Source organism: Populus trichocarpa, chromosome 1, assembly GCF_000002775.5.
Source record: "Populus trichocarpa isolate Nisqually-1 chromosome 1, P.trichocarpa_v4.1, whole genome shotgun sequence".
In the NCBI taxonomy this organism is placed as follows: Eukaryota; Viridiplantae; Streptophyta; class Magnoliopsida; order Malpighiales; family Salicaceae; genus Populus; species Populus trichocarpa.
In genome coordinates this window covers 8,797,915-8,821,068 of record NC_037285.2, presented here as the reverse complement: position 1 = coordinate 8,821,068, position 23,154 = coordinate 8,797,915, and the positions used below count along the sequence as shown (strand labels likewise).

General features: G+C 34.8%; 3 protein-coding genes across 4 annotated transcripts; 2 read left to right on the top strand and 1 right to left on the bottom strand.

Annotated features, from left to right (window-relative positions):
• Positions 1-2,898: 2,898 nt before the first annotated feature.
• On the top strand, positions 2,899-6,180 carry LOC7478066 (scarecrow-like protein 28). Its single transcript, XM_002299523.4, has one exon. It carries the CDS (start codon positions 3,789-3,791, stop codon positions 5,787-5,789), a length of 2,001 nt encoding a protein of 666 aa, XP_002299559.1. The 5' UTR covers positions 2,899-3,788; the 3' UTR covers positions 5,790-6,180.
• Positions 6,181-8,155: 1,975 nt separating this feature from the next.
• LOC7479341 (probable (S)-N-methylcoclaurine 3'-hydroxylase isozyme 2) lies at positions 8,156-10,486 on the bottom strand. The gene is made up of 2 exons (XM_002298022.4): positions 9,409-10,486; positions 8,156-8,832 (listed from the first exon to the last, which is right to left on the bottom strand). Exons 1-2 carry the CDS (start codon positions 10,315-10,317, stop codon positions 8,218-8,220), a joined length of 1,524 nt encoding a protein of 507 aa, XP_002298058.3. The 5' UTR covers positions 10,318-10,486; the 3' UTR covers positions 8,156-8,217.
• Positions 10,487-12,615: 2,129 nt separating this feature from the next.
• Positions 12,616-18,273, top strand: LOC7479340 (uncharacterized). 2 transcript variants are annotated; one of them, XM_002299522.4, is made up of 14 exons: positions 12,616-12,869; positions 12,964-13,011; positions 13,121-13,181; positions 13,460-13,492; positions 13,651-13,775; positions 13,993-14,127; positions 15,128-15,204; positions 15,338-15,597; positions 16,337-16,393; positions 16,494-16,662; positions 16,912-16,969; positions 17,052-17,137; positions 17,223-17,279; positions 17,790-18,273. In XM_002299522.4, exons 1-14 carry the CDS (start codon positions 12,728-12,730, stop codon positions 17,883-17,885), a joined length of 1,404 nt encoding a protein of 467 aa, XP_002299558.3. In that variant the 5' UTR covers positions 12,616-12,727; the 3' UTR covers positions 17,886-18,273. The 2 variants fall into 2 exon arrangements, with proteins under 2 accessions (XP_002299558.3, XP_052305137.1); XM_052449177.1 differs by having other exon boundaries at positions 12,768-12,869; positions 13,671-13,775.
• Positions 18,274-23,154: the final 4,881 nt, after the last annotated feature.

Genomic DNA, 23,154 nt, shown 5'->3' with positions numbered 1-23,154 from the left:
AAATAATGACACCGAATCAACTTTTACTGTGTTCAGGTATTGATCTTTAAAATGATTCTTTCACCTTTCATTGGGGATGAGCGTCGCTTCTGTCGTTAACTGCTGGTGTTAAAAGTAAAAGACCAAAGGGGTAGAGTCGATCATTTGATGAATATCCCTCCTGCTTAGAAAAGAAGTTAATCGGACTCAGAATACTCGCGCAGGCTGGATTCCAAGTTAAAATACACAAAAGACGAAAATGTTTTTTTTTTTTTTATCAGCACTATGATTTATTGAATAAAAAATAAAGACAATTAAAATAAATATTTAAAAAATTATAATGATTTGAAGTAAAGATAAAAAAATGCATCTCTTTAACTAAAATTACATATCCTTGTTAACGAGTTTCTTTTTTTGTTGACAAAAATATCTTTTTTATCATATTTTTTATGATAATATTAAAAACAAGTTTAAATAAATAATAATAAATAATTTTTACACGAATGTACCAAAAACAAAATAAAAATAGTAAATTTGAGAAAAATTATATAAAATATACAATAGAAAATAACAAAATAGATATTTATTTACTTTGACTATTCATGTGCAATTTGTTTTTTTTTAAAAAAATTGCATATTAGATTCATATATAATTATCTACAAAATAATTGTTAGTATTACTATAAAAAAGCTCTAATATTATTAAAAACTATGGCAAATTGGATTATTATTTAAATATTATTTTTATAAATTTATTTAAATAAAATCTTACTGTAAAATATAAGAAAGAATAATCAAATAAAAATTTAATGACAATTAAAAATAATATCAGGTGCGTCTGGGCTAGAAGGATGGACATGTGTGCCTTGTCTAAAATTAAAAAGTCCATGTACGTTTGGGTATGGAAAGTCAAGTCCGCATATTTTTTTAAATGTAAATGATTTTTAAAAAAAATAAAATGAACGACGTATCATCTTACGAGACAGGTGGTGCATCATCCACTTGCAACAATTTTAGATAATTGAGTGACTTTGGTGCCTAGAAGATTGGGATCTACGTTTTTCTTACCCCAAAAACCTAAATCTCAACTTTTTTTTAACCCAAAATATGAAAAAAAAAAATCATTTGGCCCTCTAAAACCTTATTTATAACTACTAAATACATTTTAATCGGACTAAAACTCATATTAAACTAAAATAAATTATTGAGTTTTGATCTATCTTTTCAAATAATATTAAAAATAAAAATCACCTTCATTGAATTTCTTTCTTAAAATAAATCCATAGATATTAAAATCATAGCTATTGATGATTGGAATTTAAGGACCAAATACATGCAAATGATGAAACTTAAGAGACCAAACTAAGCTTCTTTGTGCTTTTTAGGAATATAAGTGGAAAAGGCTTTGTTTTTTCTTATGTTAATCTTGTCCTTGATCTTTTAATTTTTTTAAAAAAACAACCTAAAATTCTACTATGTTAATTTGACACATCAAATACATTAGATGATGCAAATCAAAACAAATCCCAAACACATAAAATCATGCAGACATAATAAAATTAAAATAAATAGTTTAATGATCAAAGTATTAAAAATAAAAATTTTAAGATTCTATAAGGAATAAATTAGCTATCAATAACGGATGACTATACAATATGAAAGGATGAGTAATGTTTATACATCAAAACACCTTCATGTTTTAGTTGTTAGTATTAACTCGAGAGGCTTTGTTTTCTCATCTATTAATAATTTTGGTCTCTAATCTTTTAATTGTTTTAACAACAAAACCTAAGACTTTGTCTTGTTAAATCAATCTTTAATTTAACGTTTAATTGTTTTAACAACAAAACCTAAGACTTTGTCTTCTTAAATCAATCTTTAATTTAATGTTTAATTGTTTTAACAATAAAACCTAAGGCTTTGTCTTGTTAAATCAATCTTTAATTTAATGTTTAATTGTTATATGACACTTTGAAATACTGGAGCAAGCAAATAAAAACAAAACATGAAACCATGTATACGTATCTTGAGAGGAAAAAAACAAAATAAAAAAATCTCAAATTACCAAATTGTAAAAAGTAAAAAATTAAGGGATATAAAATTAAAAAATATAGCTATGAGCACTTGAGTGAATAGGAGGCAAATGTGAGAGGGTGAATAATATTTAGATAATAGAACACCATTCTGCTTTATTTGTTATTATTAATAATATTAATATTAATTAATGTATTTTTATTTGGAGTTTTTTTAGGATATTTGGAATTGCGTTCTAAAAAGAGTTTTTTTAAAAATTAATTAATTTTTTATCATTTTAAAATATTAATATTAAAATAATTTTTTAAAACAAAAAATATTATTTTAATATATTTTCAATAAAAAATATTTTACTGTAATTATAAAACTGCCGGAGCTGACAAATTTCCTTGCAACTTCATTTAGCTTTACCTGGCCCAATAATGGGCCCAAGTCAGAGTTAGACTACTATCTTTCAAAGTTCACTTAGACTACATAATTAAACTCTAATTATGGCTGACAGTGCACCACGTGTGTTAATGACATTGGAGGTTATGGGAAGTTGATGATAATCACACAAAAAAGCCCCACCAAAGTTGAACAAAGATGAGCCGGTTATAACCCAACGGTCGAGTGAAGTGGTATCAACTATCAAGGGGACAGGCACGTGCATCCTACGTGACAGTCACAGAGTAAAATACCAAAAAGTAAAGAAAAATAAACATATTCGCACGTCTTCACGACTTCACGTACCCTCCGTACACACCACCTCCTCCAACGGTCATATTTCACCGACATACTCCAACGGTCACTTGAACTGCATTCTTCACCATCCGATCAAAATCCAACGACCAGAAATCAGTTTCCCAAGTCTTCTCGAACACCCCTTTCGACAGTAATCATATTTTTTCCCTAGTGCTGGTAAAAACCAAGCCAGTCTTAGAAAAAGCAATGACTGAGACAGCTATGGAAGTTATACCACTAGTAGCATAGTAGTAGTATAGTACTAGGACTGGGAGTAGTGGAGAGTGAAGAAGGGAGACAGGGAGAAACAAGAAGCAAAAGTTTTAGTATATAAAAACACAACCTTTTTATGGTTTATGGTTTCTTCGGTTAGTGAGTGAATGCTAAAAGAGTTAGATCACATCATGCTGCATGGTTGAAGAAGTGGGGTTTCTTGATTTTGGCTTCAATTTAGCTACTGTGATGGAAACTTCAAATGCTGATCTGGGTTTAAAGAGTTGTTTTGATTTCAGCAAGCAGTTTGTGCAAGTATGTTTCTGCATTTCCTTTCATGAAGTGAATAGAGTTGATAGTTTGTTTCAATGACTTTGTTTTAAATGTGTTGGAATCCGATGATTGTTTTCTTATACTTGGATTGTATGATTGATTAGTTTTACAAATTCTTTCATTCTTTTATTGGGGTTGGGGGATTTTGTTTGCATATTCTTTTGTTAAACAGTTGCATACTCACATTGTTCATATAGGAACACTTACACAATTTACAAAATCTTTTGTTTGATTTTCGTTCTTACTCATCGGATTCCTATTTATTGGTTTCTTCACAAAAAAGAAAAAAGAAAAATTCACACACTCACGTTAGCTGTCTCTCTTGATTTCTCTTTTCAAATATACATGCAAAGTTGTAGAACTTGCACACAATAAAGTAAACCACACATTTCATAGTTGAAGATTTGTTATAGAAACAAAGAGAGATAGGGAGAGAAAAAATAGAAGAAAATAGGGTGGGAGAATCACACAAAATCAAAGAAAAGAAAATTGGAAGGGCATAGAGAATGTTGGCCGGTTGTTCTAGTTCAACATTGCTGTCACCAAGGCATAGATTGAGGAGTGAATCACCTGCGCAGTTTCAAGCTTGCCATTTTCAGTTACCTTCAATGAGCACACAGAGATTGGACTTGCCGTGTACTTTCTCTCGCAAAGAATCATCGCGGTCGCAGCCCATTAGGCCTGTTGGTGTTGGCCTGTCAGTGGATAAACCACTTGAGTCCAAGACCAGCAGTTGCTCTCTCAAGCAGAATATCAGGCTCCCCCCATTGGCAACAAGCAATCAATCAGTGAAAGATGAGTTTTGGGAGAAGGGTAAGAGCTTGAAGAGGTTTGCGGAGCAATCAGTTGATGAGTCTTGCATTAATAGGGCTAAGAGAAAAAGGGGTAACAATGATAATGTTAAACCTGATGATTTTTGTGAAGGTGGTGATAGTTTGAGTTTAGGTCAGTTGGGGAGCGGCAATTTTTGGTTTCAACCAAGTTTGGAGGTGCCTAGAGGCCTTAACCCTCAACAATTTCCTTTCTCCTTGACATGTTCAGGAGATGAGGAGAGGGTTTACTTTGTGCCTAGTGAAGTGATTTCCCCGCCTTTGCCATTGTCTAACAATCCATGGGTGGGCTCTGTTATAACTGAGATCACTGACCTAGGTGAAAAGGATGGAGAGAGTAGCCAAAGGCCAGTAAAAGAAGCCTCGGGTTCAAGTACTTCATCAGAGAGTCAAAGCTTAGGCCTCAGGCTAAGCGAGAATGTAGTGGAGCAGGAAGTGGGTAATGGCTCTAGGAATCCTCATCCTCAAGAAGGTGCTGCGATGGAGGCTGCAGAAACGGACCAGAGAGAGTTTCAGGGGTTTGAGCTAGTTAGCTTACTTACAGCTTGTGTTGAAGCAATTACGTTGAAGAATATCGCTGGGATCAACCATTTTCTAGCTGAATTGGGGGGGCTTGCTTCTCCGAAAGGAATTCCTATTAGCCGCCTTGCTGCTTATTATACTGAGGCCTTAGCTCTTAGAGTCACAAGGCTTTGGCCTCACATCTTTCATATAACTGCTCCTCGGGAACTTGATCGTGTTGACGATGATTCAGGGACTGCATTGAGGCTTCTGAATCAGGTGAGCCCAATTCCAAAATTCATTCATTTCACTGCGAATGAGATGTTGTTGAGGGCTTTTGAAGGGAAAGATAGGGTTCATATTATAGACTTTGACATTAAGCAAGGGCTTCAATGGCCTACTTTGTTTCAGAGTTTGGCCTCCAGGACTAATCCTCCTAGCCATGTTAGAATCACTGGTATAGGCGAGTCTAAGCAAGAGCTTAATGAGACAGGAGATAGGCTTGCTGGATTTGCTGAGGCATTGAACCTGCCTTTCGAGTTCCATCCAGTTGTGGACAGGTTAGAAGATGTGAGGTTGTGGATGCTCCATGTGAAGGAGAGGGAGTGTGTGGCTATTAATTGTGTTTTCCAGATGCACAAGACACTATATGATGGGAGTGGAGGAGCACTGAGGGATTTCCTGGGACTTATCCGAAGCACAAACCCCGCAATAGTCATTGTGGCAGAGCAAGAAGCAGAACACAATGCCCCTAATTTGGAAACAAGAGTTTGCAATTCGTTGAAGTACTACTCTGCCCTATTTGACTCGATTGATTCTAGCCTTCCCTTTGACAGCCCGGTTAGGATCAAAATAGAGGAGATGTATGCTCGAGAAATTAGGAACATTGTTGCTTGTGAAGGAAGTGACCGGCATGAAAGGCATGAAATGCTTGACAATTGGAAGAAGTTGATGGAGCAAGGAGGCCTCCGGTGCTTGGTAATCAGTGAGAGGGAAATGCTTCAGAGCCAAATTCTATTGAAGATGTACTCTTGTGATAGTTACCAAGTTAAGAAGCACGGGCAGGAGGGAGCGGCGCTTACTCTGAGTTGGTTAGATCAGCCTCTCTACACAGTCTCAGCGTGGACACCTTTAGACATTGCAGGGAGTTCATCCTCTTTTTCTCAGCCAAGTTGAAGATTTTTTCATACATAACCAACACAATTCTTTCCATTCTTGCATACAGAAAGGGACACTAAATTCTTTGTAGGTAGAAGAAGCTGTGATTATTCTTTCATTCTTTTGTTGCAGATAAGATTCGTCAGTCTAATAGCACAAGATCCATTGCATGAATACAGTAGTTTCATACCGATTTCAGTTCTTTTCAGGGCAGGTTTCTAGGTTTCGGTCCATAGAATTCAGAGTCAGTTTTATGTTTATTCTTTGATTCTTTATGTATTGATGAATTCTTTGTCGTCCTGTTATTATTATCTTGTTCGTTTTATTTGTTGAAGGATTAGTAGAAATGCAAAAATCATGTATTTGGGAATTAAATTGCCATATGTGGTAATATTTTATTGATCTGTTACTATGGATTTTCCTTGCTAATAATAATCCTAACTCTAAACAACACCAGCTGGCTAATGAAGCCAGTTATCCCGGATTGTGATAACAATTGTTTTTTATTTGAAAATTTATCAAAATAAATAGATTAATAATGCAAAAATAGCAGGCAACCTGCTCTGCAGCCATGAATAGTATTCTCCTTCACGAACCAAAGGGCAAGAGTTCAAACCATTTTCATTAAAATTCAATGCTAAGTTGAGAAACTGCTCTGATTTGAATGTAACAAAGTTGAAAAAACTTCAAATAATTTTGAACATCTCCACATTTATTTGATGGGATTAAGAATTTGTTTTGAACTTGGGTTGGAAGGGGGTTCATGTCTTCATATAAAACAAGTCTGATTTATGAAATAGAAAACCCTAAAATACTAAGCAAAGTACAAATAGCAATGCAATGAATAGAAAGGAATGAAATACATGAGAAAGTTATTTTTAGGTAGTTATGTATAGATATGTTTGTTATTCATACCTCGTGATCCTTGAATGTTTATACATGTATGAATCACATGTATTTGTATTGTAGACAGTAGGGTCACAAACATTATGCATGGCCTACCATTGAAATAATTGCTTTATTGTGAACAATAGCAAAATTATCATGTAAACAATTGTTTTCATGGAGACACCCACCCCTGTTTACCTGTAAAATAAGATATTCAGGTAAGACAATGTGAGCGTATTTTAACATCGTTTAGTGTATTATTATCAAAAAAAAAAAATTATTTTAATCTAAACATTTAAACTGTTATGTAGAATTTTAATATATGATTTATATTATTTTTTAACACGCTCTTTTAAATGAAAATATTTTGAACTTGAAATTTACAAAGATTCATTTTACCTTATGTTTAATTTTTATTAAATTAAATGGGGTGGTGAGAAATACATTCGTGATCATTTGGTTAATAAGATGTTTTAATATTATATTAAAGAATTATTTTAACTTAAAAATTTAAATTGTTAGGTGAAATATATAAATTTATTTTATTCTTTAAAAACCTAGAGAGATTTGCTCGAAACACCAAATGATCATACATGAGCTCTGATTTGAACCCATTTTCTAGCTATTGGACTTGGACTCGGTTTTGCAGCCAAATTTTTCCCCGGTACTGGGCTCGGTTTTGCCCCTTTTCTTCTTCTCCATGGATGGGCTCGGTGGGCTAGGTTTTACCCTTTTTCTTATCCTCCTCGGTTGGACTTGGTGGGCCCTACTTCTGCTCTCCTTAGCTGCCCGGTTTTGGTAACTTGTTGGGCCTCACCTCTCCTTAGCTGCCAAGTTTTGGCAACTTACTGGACCTGGTTGGGTCCCTTCTTCTCCTCTCTCTTGCTGCTTGGTTTTGGCAGCTTTGTTTGTCATGTTATCCAGCCCAGCTCGGTTTTGCGCCCAGATTTAATTCGCATTCAGTCCGATTGCCCACACGTTGACTAGTACTTGAGAGTTATTGGGATCCTATAATTCATCGCTTGGCATGTCTCTATACGGAAATGGGGCAGGAGAGTGCTGCCTTTCATTTTTCTTGGTAGACATCTCATTGACATTGTTAATGCAAGTTGAGGCGGGGAGTCCTGATGTTCTATTAACAACTACATGATACAAAAAGGTTAACAATGGAGTGAAGTAAAAAAAAAAAGTTTCAATTCTTACATATTGTATTTTTTTTCTTTTTAATTAACGTAGGTGTCCGGACCAGTTTGCGCGCATCTCGATTAATCTCACGGGTCCTGAAGTTAACGACCATGTAAGTCTCCAATGACTCTAAAATTTGTGAGACTCGAACTAGTGATCTCTAGGGTACAAATTTAAAGCCTGAGAAATTCAGGGTTACACAAATTGTATTTTACCAGTACAAGTTATTGCAGTAGTTAATCAATCACGGTATCCTGATTCAGTCATGGAGAATGGTAACAGGCCTGGAAAGCTAAAATGCAACTGCGACAAACATCAAAACAAGACATGTTTATTATTAGAATGCAAGAGGGACAGCTAAATCATCTCGCACTCATTTTTTACTAGTCGGAACTAGAAGTAAAGGTTGTTCCTTCCGCAAAGTTAAGCCATAGTTCTCACTCATGTCTAAATCAGTAGGGTTCTTTCCACATGGAAGAGACCAATCAAAGAAAAGGATCAAATAAGCAATGATCAATGCAACATGTTTTGCAGCCATCGGCAGGCCAGGGCAGATTCTCCTTCCTGAGCCAAAGGGTATGAACTCAAAGTCATTCCCTTTAAAATCCAAATTTGAGCTCAAGAACCTCTCTGGATTAAAAACTACTGGTTCCTCCCAACTCTTGGGGTCTCGTCCGATAGCCCAATAATTTACTAACACTTGAGTGTTCTTTGGAATGGTGTAATTCATCACTTGGCAAGAGTCGATGGCGCGGTGAGGAAGAAGAAACGGTCCTGGAGGGTGCAACCTGAGGGTTTCTTTGACACAAGCCTGAAGGTATGTTAGCTGTGGAAGGTAGGATTCCTTAAATCCTGTATCCCGGTTCATATTTATTACATTTGCAATCTCTTCTTGAACTTTCTTTAGGCATCTCGGATTCTTTATCAGCTCTGCCATTGTCCATTCTATGGTCGAGCTACTTGTGTCTGTGCCAGCAGAAAGGAGCTCCTGAAATGTCACGATGAAACAACAATTGGAATAAAGATTGATGTTCAGTTTTCCGTTCGTGTAAAATAAGTGATAGAAACTCGCAGAGGTAGTTATAAAAATAAATAAATTAATTAAAAGAAGTGGATTTTAACTGGGAAATACTCAAAAAATACTTTATTAGATTAATTAGTTGTTAGATACCAAATTAATCATCTAATGTATTTTCCAGTTAACAAATTAATTAATAGTAGAACATTGAAAATAGCCTAATCGCAATTTACAAATAAATCAATTATTATATATATAATTTGTAAAAGAAATTAAGAGCTGGGTCAAAGCAGATGTTATTTCGCCAATCTGTCTTTGATCCTGGAAAGCATCGGGATAATAAGTCTTGATAATTTATATTGAAAGTCCTAAAGTTTCTTTGTTTTTTTTTGAAATAAAAGTCATAAAGTTAATATGTATATACTTCGAAGCATAATTTGAGTGTTCAAATGATAATATTCAATAATTTGAAGGACCAGGATAAAAAAAAAAAAAGTTAAAATCAACTTCGAATAATCATGAGGGATGTAAAGAATGGGATCAAACCATAAGCAAAATGTCAATCTGATCATCGCTTGAACCATTGAGGATAAGAGCGTCAAGAAAGTCTCTACGTCTTGAAGCATCAGGACCGTCTCGTTTTCCCTCCCCACCCTCTCTTCTTTCTTGGATGATAGCTTCACACATATTAAAAGACCTCCTGTGCAATTCCATAGTCTTCTTCCTTAAACCTTGCAGATCTAATGGACCCAATAGTGGATAAAAGTCAGATATATTTGGAGTAGAAGCCAACCTTGCAATGTCTTTTAATACCGAACTCATCCCTCCATCCTCGCTCTCATGCTCCAAGCTAACAAGATCCCTCGACACTAAAATATTGCTCAACATGTTAAAAACAGTAGCAGTTGCTACCTCTCTAATCTTAACTACTTTCCCTTCCATTTTATTGATAAAACCAATCATTTCCTTGGCTTTTCTCTCTCTTATACATGCTTGGGACTCTAGTGCTTTGAGTGAGAAAAGCTCACTTTTGCATATTGTGCGTAAATACCTCCACCTCTCATTGCACTCAACAACCCAACCCAGTGATAATTTGTTGAGTTCTGAACTCTTGCTTGGTGCCATGTGAGGAACATGTCGCCCTGATAGAATTCTATCATGAGTCTTGAGGATTGCAATGGCAGCAGCTTGAGAGGATCCCACAACCACAAGTTGGGTCCCAAGTCTTAATGAGAAGATTGGTCCATGGATTTTTGCAAAATGGGTTAGGGTGATATGGGGCTTATCTCCAAGTTGGAGAATGTTGCCTAAGATTGGCCATGGATATGGACCTGGAGGAAATGGTGGTGATGAATTATGTCTAAAGTGCTTGAGGACGATCAGAAGCAAAAGAGGAAGGAGAAGGAGAATAGGAGAGAAGAGATCGATTGCTTGAGTTAAGCTAGTTTGAGCCATAATTTTGTGAGCCAAAGCTGGTTTTTTGGCAATGCGTTAAGGGTTTATAAACTGGCATTTTAATAAATGAAAAGAAATCAATGCAAGCTTGATAGTAATTAAAGAGATTCTCCTCAACCACTCAGTGAGTGAATGGTGTATGCTAACTAATTAAATTTCAGCAGGGATGTATAATTAAGAATTATCTGCTCCTGCAATTGACAATCAAATTTTCATGTTTCTTCTTAATTTATCACTGCATGGCTTCTGATCAGCGATAAATTAGCCTGCAACTTTCCATTGTCAGGAGAAAAATTAAAAAGCTTGCAAGTTTCTTGTCACTGTCATCGCTCAAAGTATACATGACGATACTGCCTTTTCCTACATATGTTGCAATGGACATATATAGTTGTGTGATGTAGGGTTGTGAAAGAGATCGACAGCCTTTTCCTCGTCGAGATTAATCTCTTATGATCGTGTTACCTGCACATCTCAGTTAGCGGGCATGCAGGACAGAAAAAACGAAACCTTGAAATCATTTGCATTGTGTATTCTGAGCTTGCCTCATTTTTTTTTTCCTGTTATTTAGGAATTGAGGTAGCTTAAAGCAAACTAGAAATTTAAACAGTAAAGCTCAGAATCTTTTTATAATAGGACAGAGATTCTAGCTATTACATTAAGTTTAATTTTTATTTTTAGATAATGGATCAGGAATTCTTCGACCAACTCCTAATTATCTGAATTCTTTTGCGATCAGGATAGCAAATTCATTTTTAATATTTTCCCTTTCTTTGGGTCACACTTGGAAGAGCTTTCGAGTAGTGAAAGGTAGCATTTTTTGTCACCGAAGATTGAAAGGGATGGCTTTAGCTAGAGAGTAATGATCATCGTAGGGGAGGGTTTTCCATTCTTTTCATCTCAAATACCGACAGCAGTGCTTTAGCTGCAGAAGAATAGCAAGATCCATTAATTTTTCATATACATCCAAGAAGCTCGTAGCAGGATGGATAGATAATGTTGGAGCAGTGAGCATCTGTACAATGAACTACGTACGACGCCATTAATGAGTAATTAATGTATCAAGGTGGTGCTTTTCAATATGAGTCTGAAACAAAAACGAAATGCATGTATATAACCGTTAAAAATCAAAGAGCTTGGACATCCTTTTGATGTGTTGTGGCATTGCATTCAAACTATATCGAAACCTACTCTTGGATGTCTACTTCCATTTTCTTGCTCACATCAACAATATTGACCAGTGATAAACTGGATGCATAAAATAATTAATTATATGATAATGTCAGGAGGATTAATGCATGTGATAACAACGACGTATATATGTGCTTAAGATTTGGATTTTTTATGGTGCTAAAATCGTGCCTCAATTAGGACTACTGACTGACACACCACAAAAGGGTAAGCAAACATCTTAATTTGGGAAAGTTTATGGAGCTTCACTGAAGCTCGTCTCCTTTTCTTTTTTCTTTTTCTTTTTTTTTCCTCGTTCCCCACTCCTTTATTTATTTTTTTTTCTTCTTAATTTTTTCTTCGGATTTTTTTTAACAATCTACCGAGTTATCTTTGAACTAGTCAAATCAACTAAATCATGTCAGAATAACCTCACATGGTTCAATTTTAAATCAGGCTAGATAATTAGATGGGTCGAAAAGTCTTTTTTTCTTGTCAATTTCATCTTTTTTTCTTCTCAATTTTGTTTTTATATTTTTTTTTATTAACGTGGGTGTTTGGACCAGCTTACGAACACCTTGACTAATCCCACGGGCCCTGAAGTTAACGACCATGTAAGCCTCCAATAGCCCTAAGAGAACTTGAACTCGTGATCATTAGGGAGCAAACCAAAGGCCTGACCAGTTGAGCTACTTCTCAGAGTTCCTTATTCTTCTTTTTCCATGTCAGGTAAGTTGTCTTTGGACTGATCAAGTAAACTAGATCACGTCGGTGCAACCCCCACATGTTTTGATTTTAAATTCGAGTTAGGCAAGAAGCCGATCAAAAAGTTTTTTTTCTGTCAATTTCATCTTCAAACTTTTTTCTACTAGTTAGTTGAATTGCCTTTAAATTAATCAAGTCGATCAGGTCACGTCAAAAAAATTCTCATATAATTTAATTTTAAATTTAAACTAAATAAAAAGTTGAATATAAAAGTTTTAAGGTTAACCATTAAAAAATTAATTTAATAATATTGCCAAATAGTTTACATCACCTCTATATAGTTATTTTGTTACAATAAGAAATATAAGGCTAAGTAATAAATCCATCAGCACTCACTTAAGGCAAAACGGGATCGTATCCTCTAATCTAAAGTGTAAAACCCCAGTTGAAACGACGGTGAACATAAAAAGCAACGCAAACTCCGATCTAAAACATAGCTGGAGCTCCTTTCTTTCTCTCAGTGAAAAACAGAGACGAAATGGAGAAGAAGAAGAAGAGAGGATTTTGGAGATGGTTAATAGCATCCGTAATGTTAAGGCTGATTCTAATTTACCTCCCTAAAACCTTCAACTTAGCCTCTCGCCCCGAAGTCTCCACTCCTCTCGTCAGCCTCCGCCGCCGTAAATACTCTCTCTCTCTCTCTCCTTCTCTCTCACTCTTCGACCTCACAGCCTAATTTTATTTTCACTGAGTGCTTTTTTGCTGTTAATTTAGTGGCTGAAGGTTACTGGTTGAAGCAATCATCAATCTCTCCTTATGCTGGTAATTATTGTTCTTGTATGTTTGATTTTTTTTATTATATTTATCTAGCCAATAATGTACAAGAAATGATTTATTATTATTATTTTTATATTTTTATATTTATTTATAGGATCGATGTACCATGGATCTCCATTGTTACTCTCACTTCTTGGTCCACTCACTGTTAAAAGGTACTACTACTGTCCTAATTGTTTTAATGAGATCAATTCAGAGTTAAAAGTTTGATAATTTGTTTGTTTATCTTTGTTAACTAGTAATTAGTTTTATGATTCCAGCTCAATCACTGTTAATTCACATTTTAAAAAAATAAATTAATGTGAACTAAATCTTGGAATGCGATTACTAAATACCAAACTAATTCTCCGCTATCAATCACTCATTGAAGTAATTATTATTGAATTCCTTGATTTTTTTTATAGCATGGTAATTTATTGATCGGGTGTTGCAGAATTGAAGGGCAACCTAATCATCTTCTTTGCAGGTATGCTATTCTCGCCTTGCATGTTTGATCTTTGTGCAACTCTTTTGGTTTTTTAAAGCAACTTAGATTTTAGTTTTTAAAAAAATCTCCTTTTCTAGTTTCGAAGTTGTGTCGATTTGTAGTGATGCAGATGATAGTCTACATATTCTTGGATACAGTTTGGTTTTTGTCATTGCAGATATTATTAGTGCTTTGCTTATTCGGGCTACCGGCCACACTCTACAGATGGCATATAGACAGAGCTTAAATTCACTTGACATTGTTGATCTATTAAAAAGTTCAGGTAGTTAATTTATGAGATGTTATTTTCAACTTTCACTATACATAACATTTAGATTCAGAATTTTTATATTGCTTTTTTATCTTTTCTTTTCTTTCTTCTTCTTCTTCTTTTTGGTTTCTTGTTATGCAAATGCATTCTTGATAGAATTTATTCAGAAACAAAGTGTACTCTCTGCTTCTTACTGGCTGATGAAGTTTAAATTTGATTTTCTTTTTAGATTTACTTTCTTCTGGAGATATTGCTGCACTTGTATACTTATGGAATCCTTTCACGATAGCTGCATGTGTGGGTTTATCAACTTCCCCAGTTGAAAATCTGGTTGTCATACTGGCACTTCATGGTGCTTGTAAAGGTAAGATGGTAATGGACTTTTTCCAGATTATGATGAATCGATTGGTTGTTTTTGAGATTATCTTAGTGATCCATGCCTCCATCTTTTGTGAACTCAACTTGGATGAGAACTACACAATCCACAAAATGATCACAGTAGTCTGAAAAGGACTACTGAATTTTGGTGACAAATTTGTTGCTCTGCACTTTTGTTAGTAATGATGGCTGCTCCTGTATGGCTACATGAATTTTGATACCAAGGCTTCTGATAATGTTGTCCAAAACTCGTCTCCAGTTTTGAGTAATGTTTTGCTTATACATGGCATATACCCCCTTTTGATTTCCTCCCTCAATATAATGCTCATCCAGTGTATCAACTTGCTCGTCTAGCATTGATACCCTTGGCTGGCTGTAGTTTATGCCCATTATGTTAATTGTTTCACTCATAACAGCAATTTTGGGGCAGGTGAAATTGTTCTGAATAAAGAAGGCTTGGTATATCTCTGTGTAAGCATTAGAGGATTGTGAAAGATCTCTTATTAGGACCCTTAAGTGATTGGTCTCTTGTCTCAGGTTTGAGGGGTAACTGGTTTGAATTATTATATGTTTTAGGGGTTTTAACTGGTTGAAAAATGTAATTATGGTTGATCATTTTATGAATTTGAAAAGTGTAACAAGGCCTGGTATCGAGTTAAGACTGTATTTGTGAAGAGTTGACCTTGATTAATCCATATTACCACAAGGTTGCAGGCTTATAGAAAGCATTTTGGCTTTTCTCAGCGGGGGTGGGGGGTCGGGTGGAGACAATAGCCCCTTGGAAGTATGATGGATATAAAGTGATTTGCCAGATATCATACCAAGCATGCTAGAATGTTCCATGGTTTTCTCTTCATAAAACTTATTTGCCAGAATAAGAGTGTGTATATTTGCAACAGACCATGAATAGATTATATGCTATCCTGGCACTAATATTCTATATCCTGCATCTTTTATTGAAATATTGTTCATTTGATGGAGTGCAGGACTAGTTCCTCTGGCAGCATTTGGATGGGTTATGTCGACACACTTGTCTCTTTATCCTGCAATCCTAATAATTCCAGTAATGCCCCTTTTCTGCTTACTTTGTCTTAAAATACTGGGTTCTAACCATAGTACATAGTGGAATATCCATTGTGAAGTACACAGTTGATGAATTACTCTCTAAAAACTGTGTTTTGTTGGTTTTGTTCCAGGTGATTCTTTTGTTGGGATATGGTCCTGATACTCCACCCAGAAAGCTGTTCCTGCAGAAGGGATATGGTAAAAATGGAGATAACCACTCAAGTGATAACTGTGGTCAACAAGAGACCAACCAATCAAAGGCAGAAGTTACATTTTCATGGCGACCAGTCATACATTTCTTATTTTGGAGTTCTCTGTGGTCCGCCTATGTTCTGGTTCTATGCAGTATATCTGTTAAACCACATGGTAGTCTGTGGGAGATGTTTCAAAGGTATCAGTTGGATATTCTTTCCTTTATTACATCTGGTTTGCATCATGTATTGCACGATTTTGAATGATAACACTGCTCTCCCAAGCTTTCTTCTGTTAATCAATTTCAGAATCAGATTAATGGATTATTGAGAAGTGAGTGCTCATTTCTAAGACTAACACTGTTGAGCAACCATGTATGAAAATTAGGTTAATTGTGATAAAGGCTGGTGATGTATCTGAAAAAACTTTGCTTAACCTGTGCTAATCTAAAAGGTTAGATCCATATGGAGGCAAGATTTGGCCACATAAAAATCTACAAGCACCTATTTAAATGAATTTGTTCAGAAGCCCCATAGTTTGGTTGATATTTCGTACAGAATCAACAGAAGTGATATCACAAACTTTTCAAATTCACTTCTAGATTCTTATAAGTTAATGAGGATCTGGGAATTTCTTGGGTATTACTTATTATTCATCTTCTATACAGAAGAATTTGTAGTCTATTGTTACTAAAGTTAGCGCAGTGTGAAACACTTGGAATGGAGCTCCTTTCCTTGTAAATTGCATTAATTCTGTACCAGGCAAGTTGATCTAAACTTGTCAAAGAACATTAAATCTGCTCACACTTTAAAAACACTTTTATTGCTTCACATTTATGTTGACATCAAGAAGTTCCATGTGGCTTCTCAAAATTGTGTTTTATGCTGTAGTTATTTGAACTTTCTTGATAGTTATATATGCCTGGCATTATTTTGCAGAACATATGGATTCATTCTCACAATGGAAGATATGTCACCAAATATTGGTGTTCTGTGGTGAGCTAAATTCTTTGTTGTTCTTTGTAGATGTGGGGTACTCTAACACTAAATATGGGGTGTGGCACTTAGATTGACATCTGTTTCATTTCAATTGCAGGTACTTCTTTGCTGAAGTGTTTGATTTCTTCAGAAGTTTCTTTATGATAGTTTTCCACCTGAATATTTTGTTTATGATATTGCCATTAGCCATACGGCTAAAGCACCGGCCCTGCTTTTTGGCTTTCATCTACATTGCAATCTCTTCAATGCTCAAATCCTATCCGTCAGTGAGTTGCTTGCTATTTTCATCTGCACTCCATTTGTACACCCTCACATAAACAAATGTTCAACATAACATCATATGATTTCTTTATGTCAATCACACGTGAACAATAGTTTGGAAAAGTGGATAAGATAATTACCCCGTTAGCCATGACAACAAATGAATTTATTGGGGGCACTTTTGTTATTCTTTATGTATATATTGAAGAATCTAATTGCTTCACCTTCTACTATCATGGTTCAATTTTGAATAGGTTGGAGATTCAGCTCTATACCTGGGTTTGTTGGGTTTGTTTCTTGATGAATTAGCAGGTAAACTAGTAGGTTATCTTTCTTATTGATGAATTTGTACTTGGTCTGGTGTCGTACACCACCTAAATGGCATGCAATGCAGATATGAAGTTCTCTTTCTTCCTCTTATTTGGATATATTGGAGTGTCCCTTCTTAGCCCTGTGATGCACAATCTATGGATTTGGAGGGTATGCCTCTTCATGATGCTTGTCTCTTTGGTCAAATTACTTCCATAATTCTCTGAAACACTGCTCATTTAGTGAAAATTTGCAGGGGACAGGCAATGCAAACTTCTACTATGCAACTGGTATGGCATATGCATGCTTGCAGGTATGTGATTTCTAGTTTACAGTATAATCTTTGTTCTTTGCTAGCATCTGGATAGTTCTCAGTCATGGTTTCAACTATGACAAACTTCATCATACATGTATGTAATTGATTCACACCCTTATCAAGAATATGGGTGTAATTAGCCATCTCCTGATTCTGTAGATTCACATCCTTCGCGCTGGGTTCTTATTTGCATGAAAGTGACCCACCAGCTGTGTTTGTGCTGCTTTTGTTTAATTTGTTTACCTGCCCTGCTGTTCTTATTTGCATGAAAGTGACCCACCAGCTGTGTTTGTGCTGCTTTTGTTTTAATTTGTTTACCTGCCCTGCTAAATTTTTACCAATCCTCTGAGTCGTGATTGAATTACTTTATGATTTATCAATAATCTGACAAGCTGGATAAACGATTCAACTCGCTTGCAGCTTTTGTTGTGGTTGATGAATGCTTCAGTGAACATTCTGACCTTTATTCCTTCTCTTATTATTATTTTTTTTAATTTTTTTTGGCAGATTATTTTGGTGGTTGAGAGTGTAAGCGCTGTGCTCAACCATGACAGGAAGCTTAGAAAGTTATCTGTGACAAAGCTTCGAGATGGGAACTCTTAAGTGCTTATTGCAACAAGGCATGATCCTTTCCATGCAGCATCTCCTTTGCAGTTCAGAGTTTCAATCGTAAAAGACTTCCAAGGCAACGTCTTTTCTTGGTTTGCCTTTTGCACATGCACAGTTGACGGGCTTGATTTTTGTGAATGGAAGATTAACACGCTCTATTACATCTCATATTTGGTAAGTTACAAAACTTATTAGATGCAACTCTACAGGATTGTTATCCAACTACAGACTACAGAGTCGCATTATCCGCTGTACATCTGGATACCTTTTCATTCTGCAAAATATAGAAGAATCGTTGGATTATGCACTGTGGTGCAATTTATTTTAATGGCCAAACTGCAATTTCTAAATGCGAATGCAATTGGATTTTGGTTGAATTAAAGCCTCGGCCACATGCTCTTTATATACAGCATTTGACCGTAGTTGTTGGGAATTTGGTGGGTGCAGCTCGTCCCAAAATTAGGCGTACAAATATTAAACCCCTGTGGTTGCATGATGCCCACATTGGTCAGAAGTGGCCAGCTATCACGATAGGGGCCGAGGCCCACTAATTCACACCAAATATTGATTCTGTCAAGCATGTTTAAGCAACTAACGAGCAGTCTAGCACGGGAAATTATTATTATTATTATTATTATTATAATAAACCTTGTTTTGTTAGACCACCAAATAAGATATTGTTAGTTTTTGGCTGCAAGTCAAACATCTAACCTTAATCAGCTGTTGCTAATTGGAAATCAGTATTATCGGACTAATAGTCAATTAAGTCATACCTAATCACTTTACAAGTCATAGCTAGTGATTAACAAAATTAATTAAGTTGTATTAATCACCCAGCGAGAAGAGAGAGTCCAGGACCTTGTCGGCAAGATTGTGGCATTAGGTCTGCACAGTTTCAGCTGCATAGCTGACGACATTTCCACCTTCATTGTTTTTGTCCTCTGCGTGCAAAACTTCTCGTGAAATGAAATAGGCACTGCCCTGCCCAGTCCCCAATCACTTATGCTATCAAACCCTAAAACGAGATTGAGGGAAAAGGCGCCCCTAAGAATGCAGAAGGGTCAACAACAAGAACATGCATGCATGAATTGAATCGAATGAGATTTGATTGCTTCGCAAGAATCTGTATTTACGAAAGCTACCAAAAGTCTTGTTTCCAGATCACAAATTTGTGAAGAAGAATATGATAACGCTAGCTTGTGTCATGGGTGACTCCATTTTTAGCTTATTTGTTTATTGCACCAAACGTGTATCGAATACAAGAAGTAAAGAGTGGGAGGAGAAATGGAATAAGAACTATGCCCTAATGAAGTCGAAGAATTAAAAAGGGTATTGAAATTTTTTTGTCATTCTTAATGTTGATGTCTCCATGCTAACAGACCACCTCAGGCTGCCCATTGCTTACACGCACGCAGATTACAATTGCTCACAATCACATGGTATGTTGGCCACTGAAAATCCTTTGACTTGCTATACCAGCAGCACCCAAAACGACTACGTACTGTCACAGTGTTATCTCGGGATAGAAATATGCAGACAAGTCACTGTTGTGATAAAAACACAAGGGAGAGTTAAAATGTTTAGCGTACACGTCAACTAGACATCTATTATTAAAAAAGAAGCTCATTAATATTTTTTCGTATTTATTCTGAAATATATATTATTAAAAAAAAAACAATTAAGAACTTTCATACACTCAAACTAGGGGTGGTCAACCCATGAACATGCTGTGAGAAGGCAAAATTTAAAAGTATCTAAAACAAGAATGATATGGGTGAGCTGTTAGATCATATTTATATTTTATTTATTATTTATTTTATAACAAAAATTAGATATTTATATCATAGTTATTAAGTTTCCAATATTCATTATCTAAGTGTTACCTATTATTAATTCAATATAAAATAAAAAAGCAATGTGTGTATCAAATGATGAAACTATAAACATTGTATGTGTGTGTTATATATAATATTGAAGTATGTCTATAAATATAAATACTCTGTGATATAAATTTATATATTTTCATGGTAGGATTTGATAATATTTATATATTATTTATTATTCTGTAAGATAAAATAACTATACTTAATTAAAAAATTCACTCATGCAAGTTACTTGGAATAAGTACTCACAAGTTAAATTTTCATCTCTAGATATAAAAAAGTTAAGCCAAAGAGACAATTGTTAAACAACTCCACTAAGCTTGATTAAGTAGAGCCAAACATCACAATTATTGTAGCATAATATGGTCAATTTGGAATTGCATTATGTATAGTTGTCTTTAGAGATTAATTTTAAAAAATTATTTTTGTTGTCAAAACCAAAAAAAAAGATATTAATTAAAAAAAAAAGATGAAGAAAATAATATTTCTCTTCCATAATTTTATTTGTTGTTTTTTTTATAAATATTTATTTTTAATAATATATAATTAAATAAAAATAGATTCCAAAAAATAAAATTCTTAACCTTTTTAGATGTATAAATTGGACGAGTTTAATCTCTCTATCAATCCAAAATAATATCATTTTAATATTAAAAAAACATTTAAATAATGTTATTTAAAAAAAAAACATTAAACAAGTTTTAAGAGAGTAAATCAAATAAAAAGCGAATCCATCAGGTTAACAGCATGACAACAAGTCAAATCTTATTTATTTTAATTTGAAACATGGTTTGGATCAAGTAACTAGAAAGTAGGTTTGGTTATCATAATGATGTGAGTTTATTAATATGATACTGTCAAAACGTAAGTTGCAGTAATGCGTGGGCAATTAACTATTAATTAGTATATATAATCCTATTTCCAAATGTTAGTGCAGAAAAGGTAAGCTCTTTTTCTTTACTTAAAGTGTAATTTAAATGTTAATGCTGATTCCCTAGGCGCACGGCACAGACATGAAGAACAACTTTCTCCATAATCCTCTCATCCTCGTCTAACTCCGCACCTGCATTCTTATCTATCCATTTTTCTACATTAACCATTTACTAAGCAACAACATGAATGTCAGCTTTTCATTAACAAGTTGATTGCCCTTTTATTTTTACAAGTATTAAGAATTATTTATTTTTGCGTTTTAAAAGTATTTTTAAAAAATTTTATTTTTTTACTTCAAATTAATATTTTTTTGGTGTTTTCAAATCATTTTAATGTGCTGTTGTCAAAAATAATTTTTAAAAAATAAAAAATATATTATTTTAATATATTTTTAAGTGAAAAACATTTTAAAAAACAACCGCAACCATACTAAAAAAAAAAAAGTCTAGAAAAGAATTTTTTGTTTTTTATATATAAATTACCTAAAACCCAATAGATTAGGAACTTAACCTTAGGACCTGTTTGTTACCTAAAAATTGCCCCCAAGATAGCCTGTTAAAACAAAACTAAATTACTTATACACGGTCCATAGCATATGCTGGCAGTGTCATAATCTAGCAGATCAACAATAAGACACGGCTGAGTTGGGAGGCACCCAGCTGCCCACAGACACGTGTCATGAGAATAAGGAGGTAACAACTAATCAACCAATTAACTTCTCTTGATAGATTAAGAAGGTCAGCCACATTGGTGATCATGAACCGTTGGATCATTGGAAAGATAGGTGTAGTGGACTGATATAGTAGTAGGATCACCCTGTTGTGGACACTTTGCTGCATGTGGGATACCACTTAACCCCCTACGTTGGACAGTGAAGACAGGTAGGACCGTGAAAGCTCTAACTTCTCCCAATTTTCCACTGGACACAACAATTCTGAATGTTAATAGAAAAAACTTGCTTTTGGGACTAGAGAACAGAATACTTTACTTCGTAGCAAGCAACGCATATAATTTATTAAGTATTATAGTATGAAAACCTGAGCTGTCATTGATGCGCATCACCTCAAATAGACTCTTTCCATGCCCATTCCAAGCAGTTAAACAATCTGTGTCAGTGTCACTCTCTTAAAGAACCTACTGGACTCTAAACCAGATAACAAATCACCGATAAAAGAAAAGAAAACTTTTAAATTACTTGTGTCGGTTTAATGAATTTTTAAAAATGAAAAAATATTATTTTAATATTTTTCAAGAAAAAAACACTTTGAAAAATAATCGCAGTCCAAATATTCCTCTGGCATTATTATGTGTATATGATCATTTGACAGGTATGTATGAGAAACTTTCCTTTCTTCAAGACATAATAACAAAATTTGAATAAAAAGGTGCATTCCGACATCTTCACAACAGTGCCTACAAGCCCAGAATAGCAGCATCTTTACAGCTTAATAACACTAGATGGGCTGTGACTATGCATATTAAACTCGGGAATAAAAAAGAAGTACATTAGCTGACAAAGTTTTAAAGTCTCCACAATGGTGTTACATAGTTCAACTTCATTCCATTAAGCTCGCTCAATACAACAACATTATTGTAGTAACACATAGAAATGAATTTTATAATCTGGTTGCATATAATGGAGGGCATGATTCACAGTAACCTACCTACATTTGTAGTGGTTGTTGCAAGGAGGTCCAGTCCGTGGCTCAATGGGCCGGTGGGGGCGGTGCTCTATGTGTCGAAATCGGTTAACCTGATCAACTAGCTTATTATACCTACTACTCGGAAATTATTTCCAAGAGATGAGTACAAAAGCATATACAGTATACGTTTCTAGAGCACAGTACTGAAGATCAACAGTGATGTATGCAATAAGATCTAGAGTTTGACATTAGCATTTAACAATATGAACAAATGATTACATAGCTAAAGAAGATCTAGGATGAGATCTAATTCTAACAAAATTAAGTAAGAAAGAAAAGGAAAAACAAGGACATGTGAGGCATCTCTAACTGGCAACATATAACATCACACAGATACTGGAGTATTTAGCAAGGATATTGAAAAGACTCCGAGAAGCTGGTGAAACCATTAGATTTTCGTATTTAATGACGTCTTGAAGATTGGTTTCAGACACTTGGTTAGGTCAGACAGATCCTTTGAACCTCTATCTCTATCCTCTCAAATCTTGGGAAGAGCCCTTCTGTTCATGCATAATGTCCTTAAAAAAGGCTAAAATTCTGCCTCGTGCTTCAGTTTTGTTTTACGTTGACTACTTATTCAAGTGAAAAAAAAAACAATTATCTGCACAGAGAGAGGAAACATCTTGTCAGTTTCATGGTCATGCTAGGCTCTTAACGCAAACTTGTAGAAACCGTTGACGTGGGACAATAAGTGGTCTCTAGCAGAATAATTTTCAGCTATTGTATTCTATATTGAACTACTAT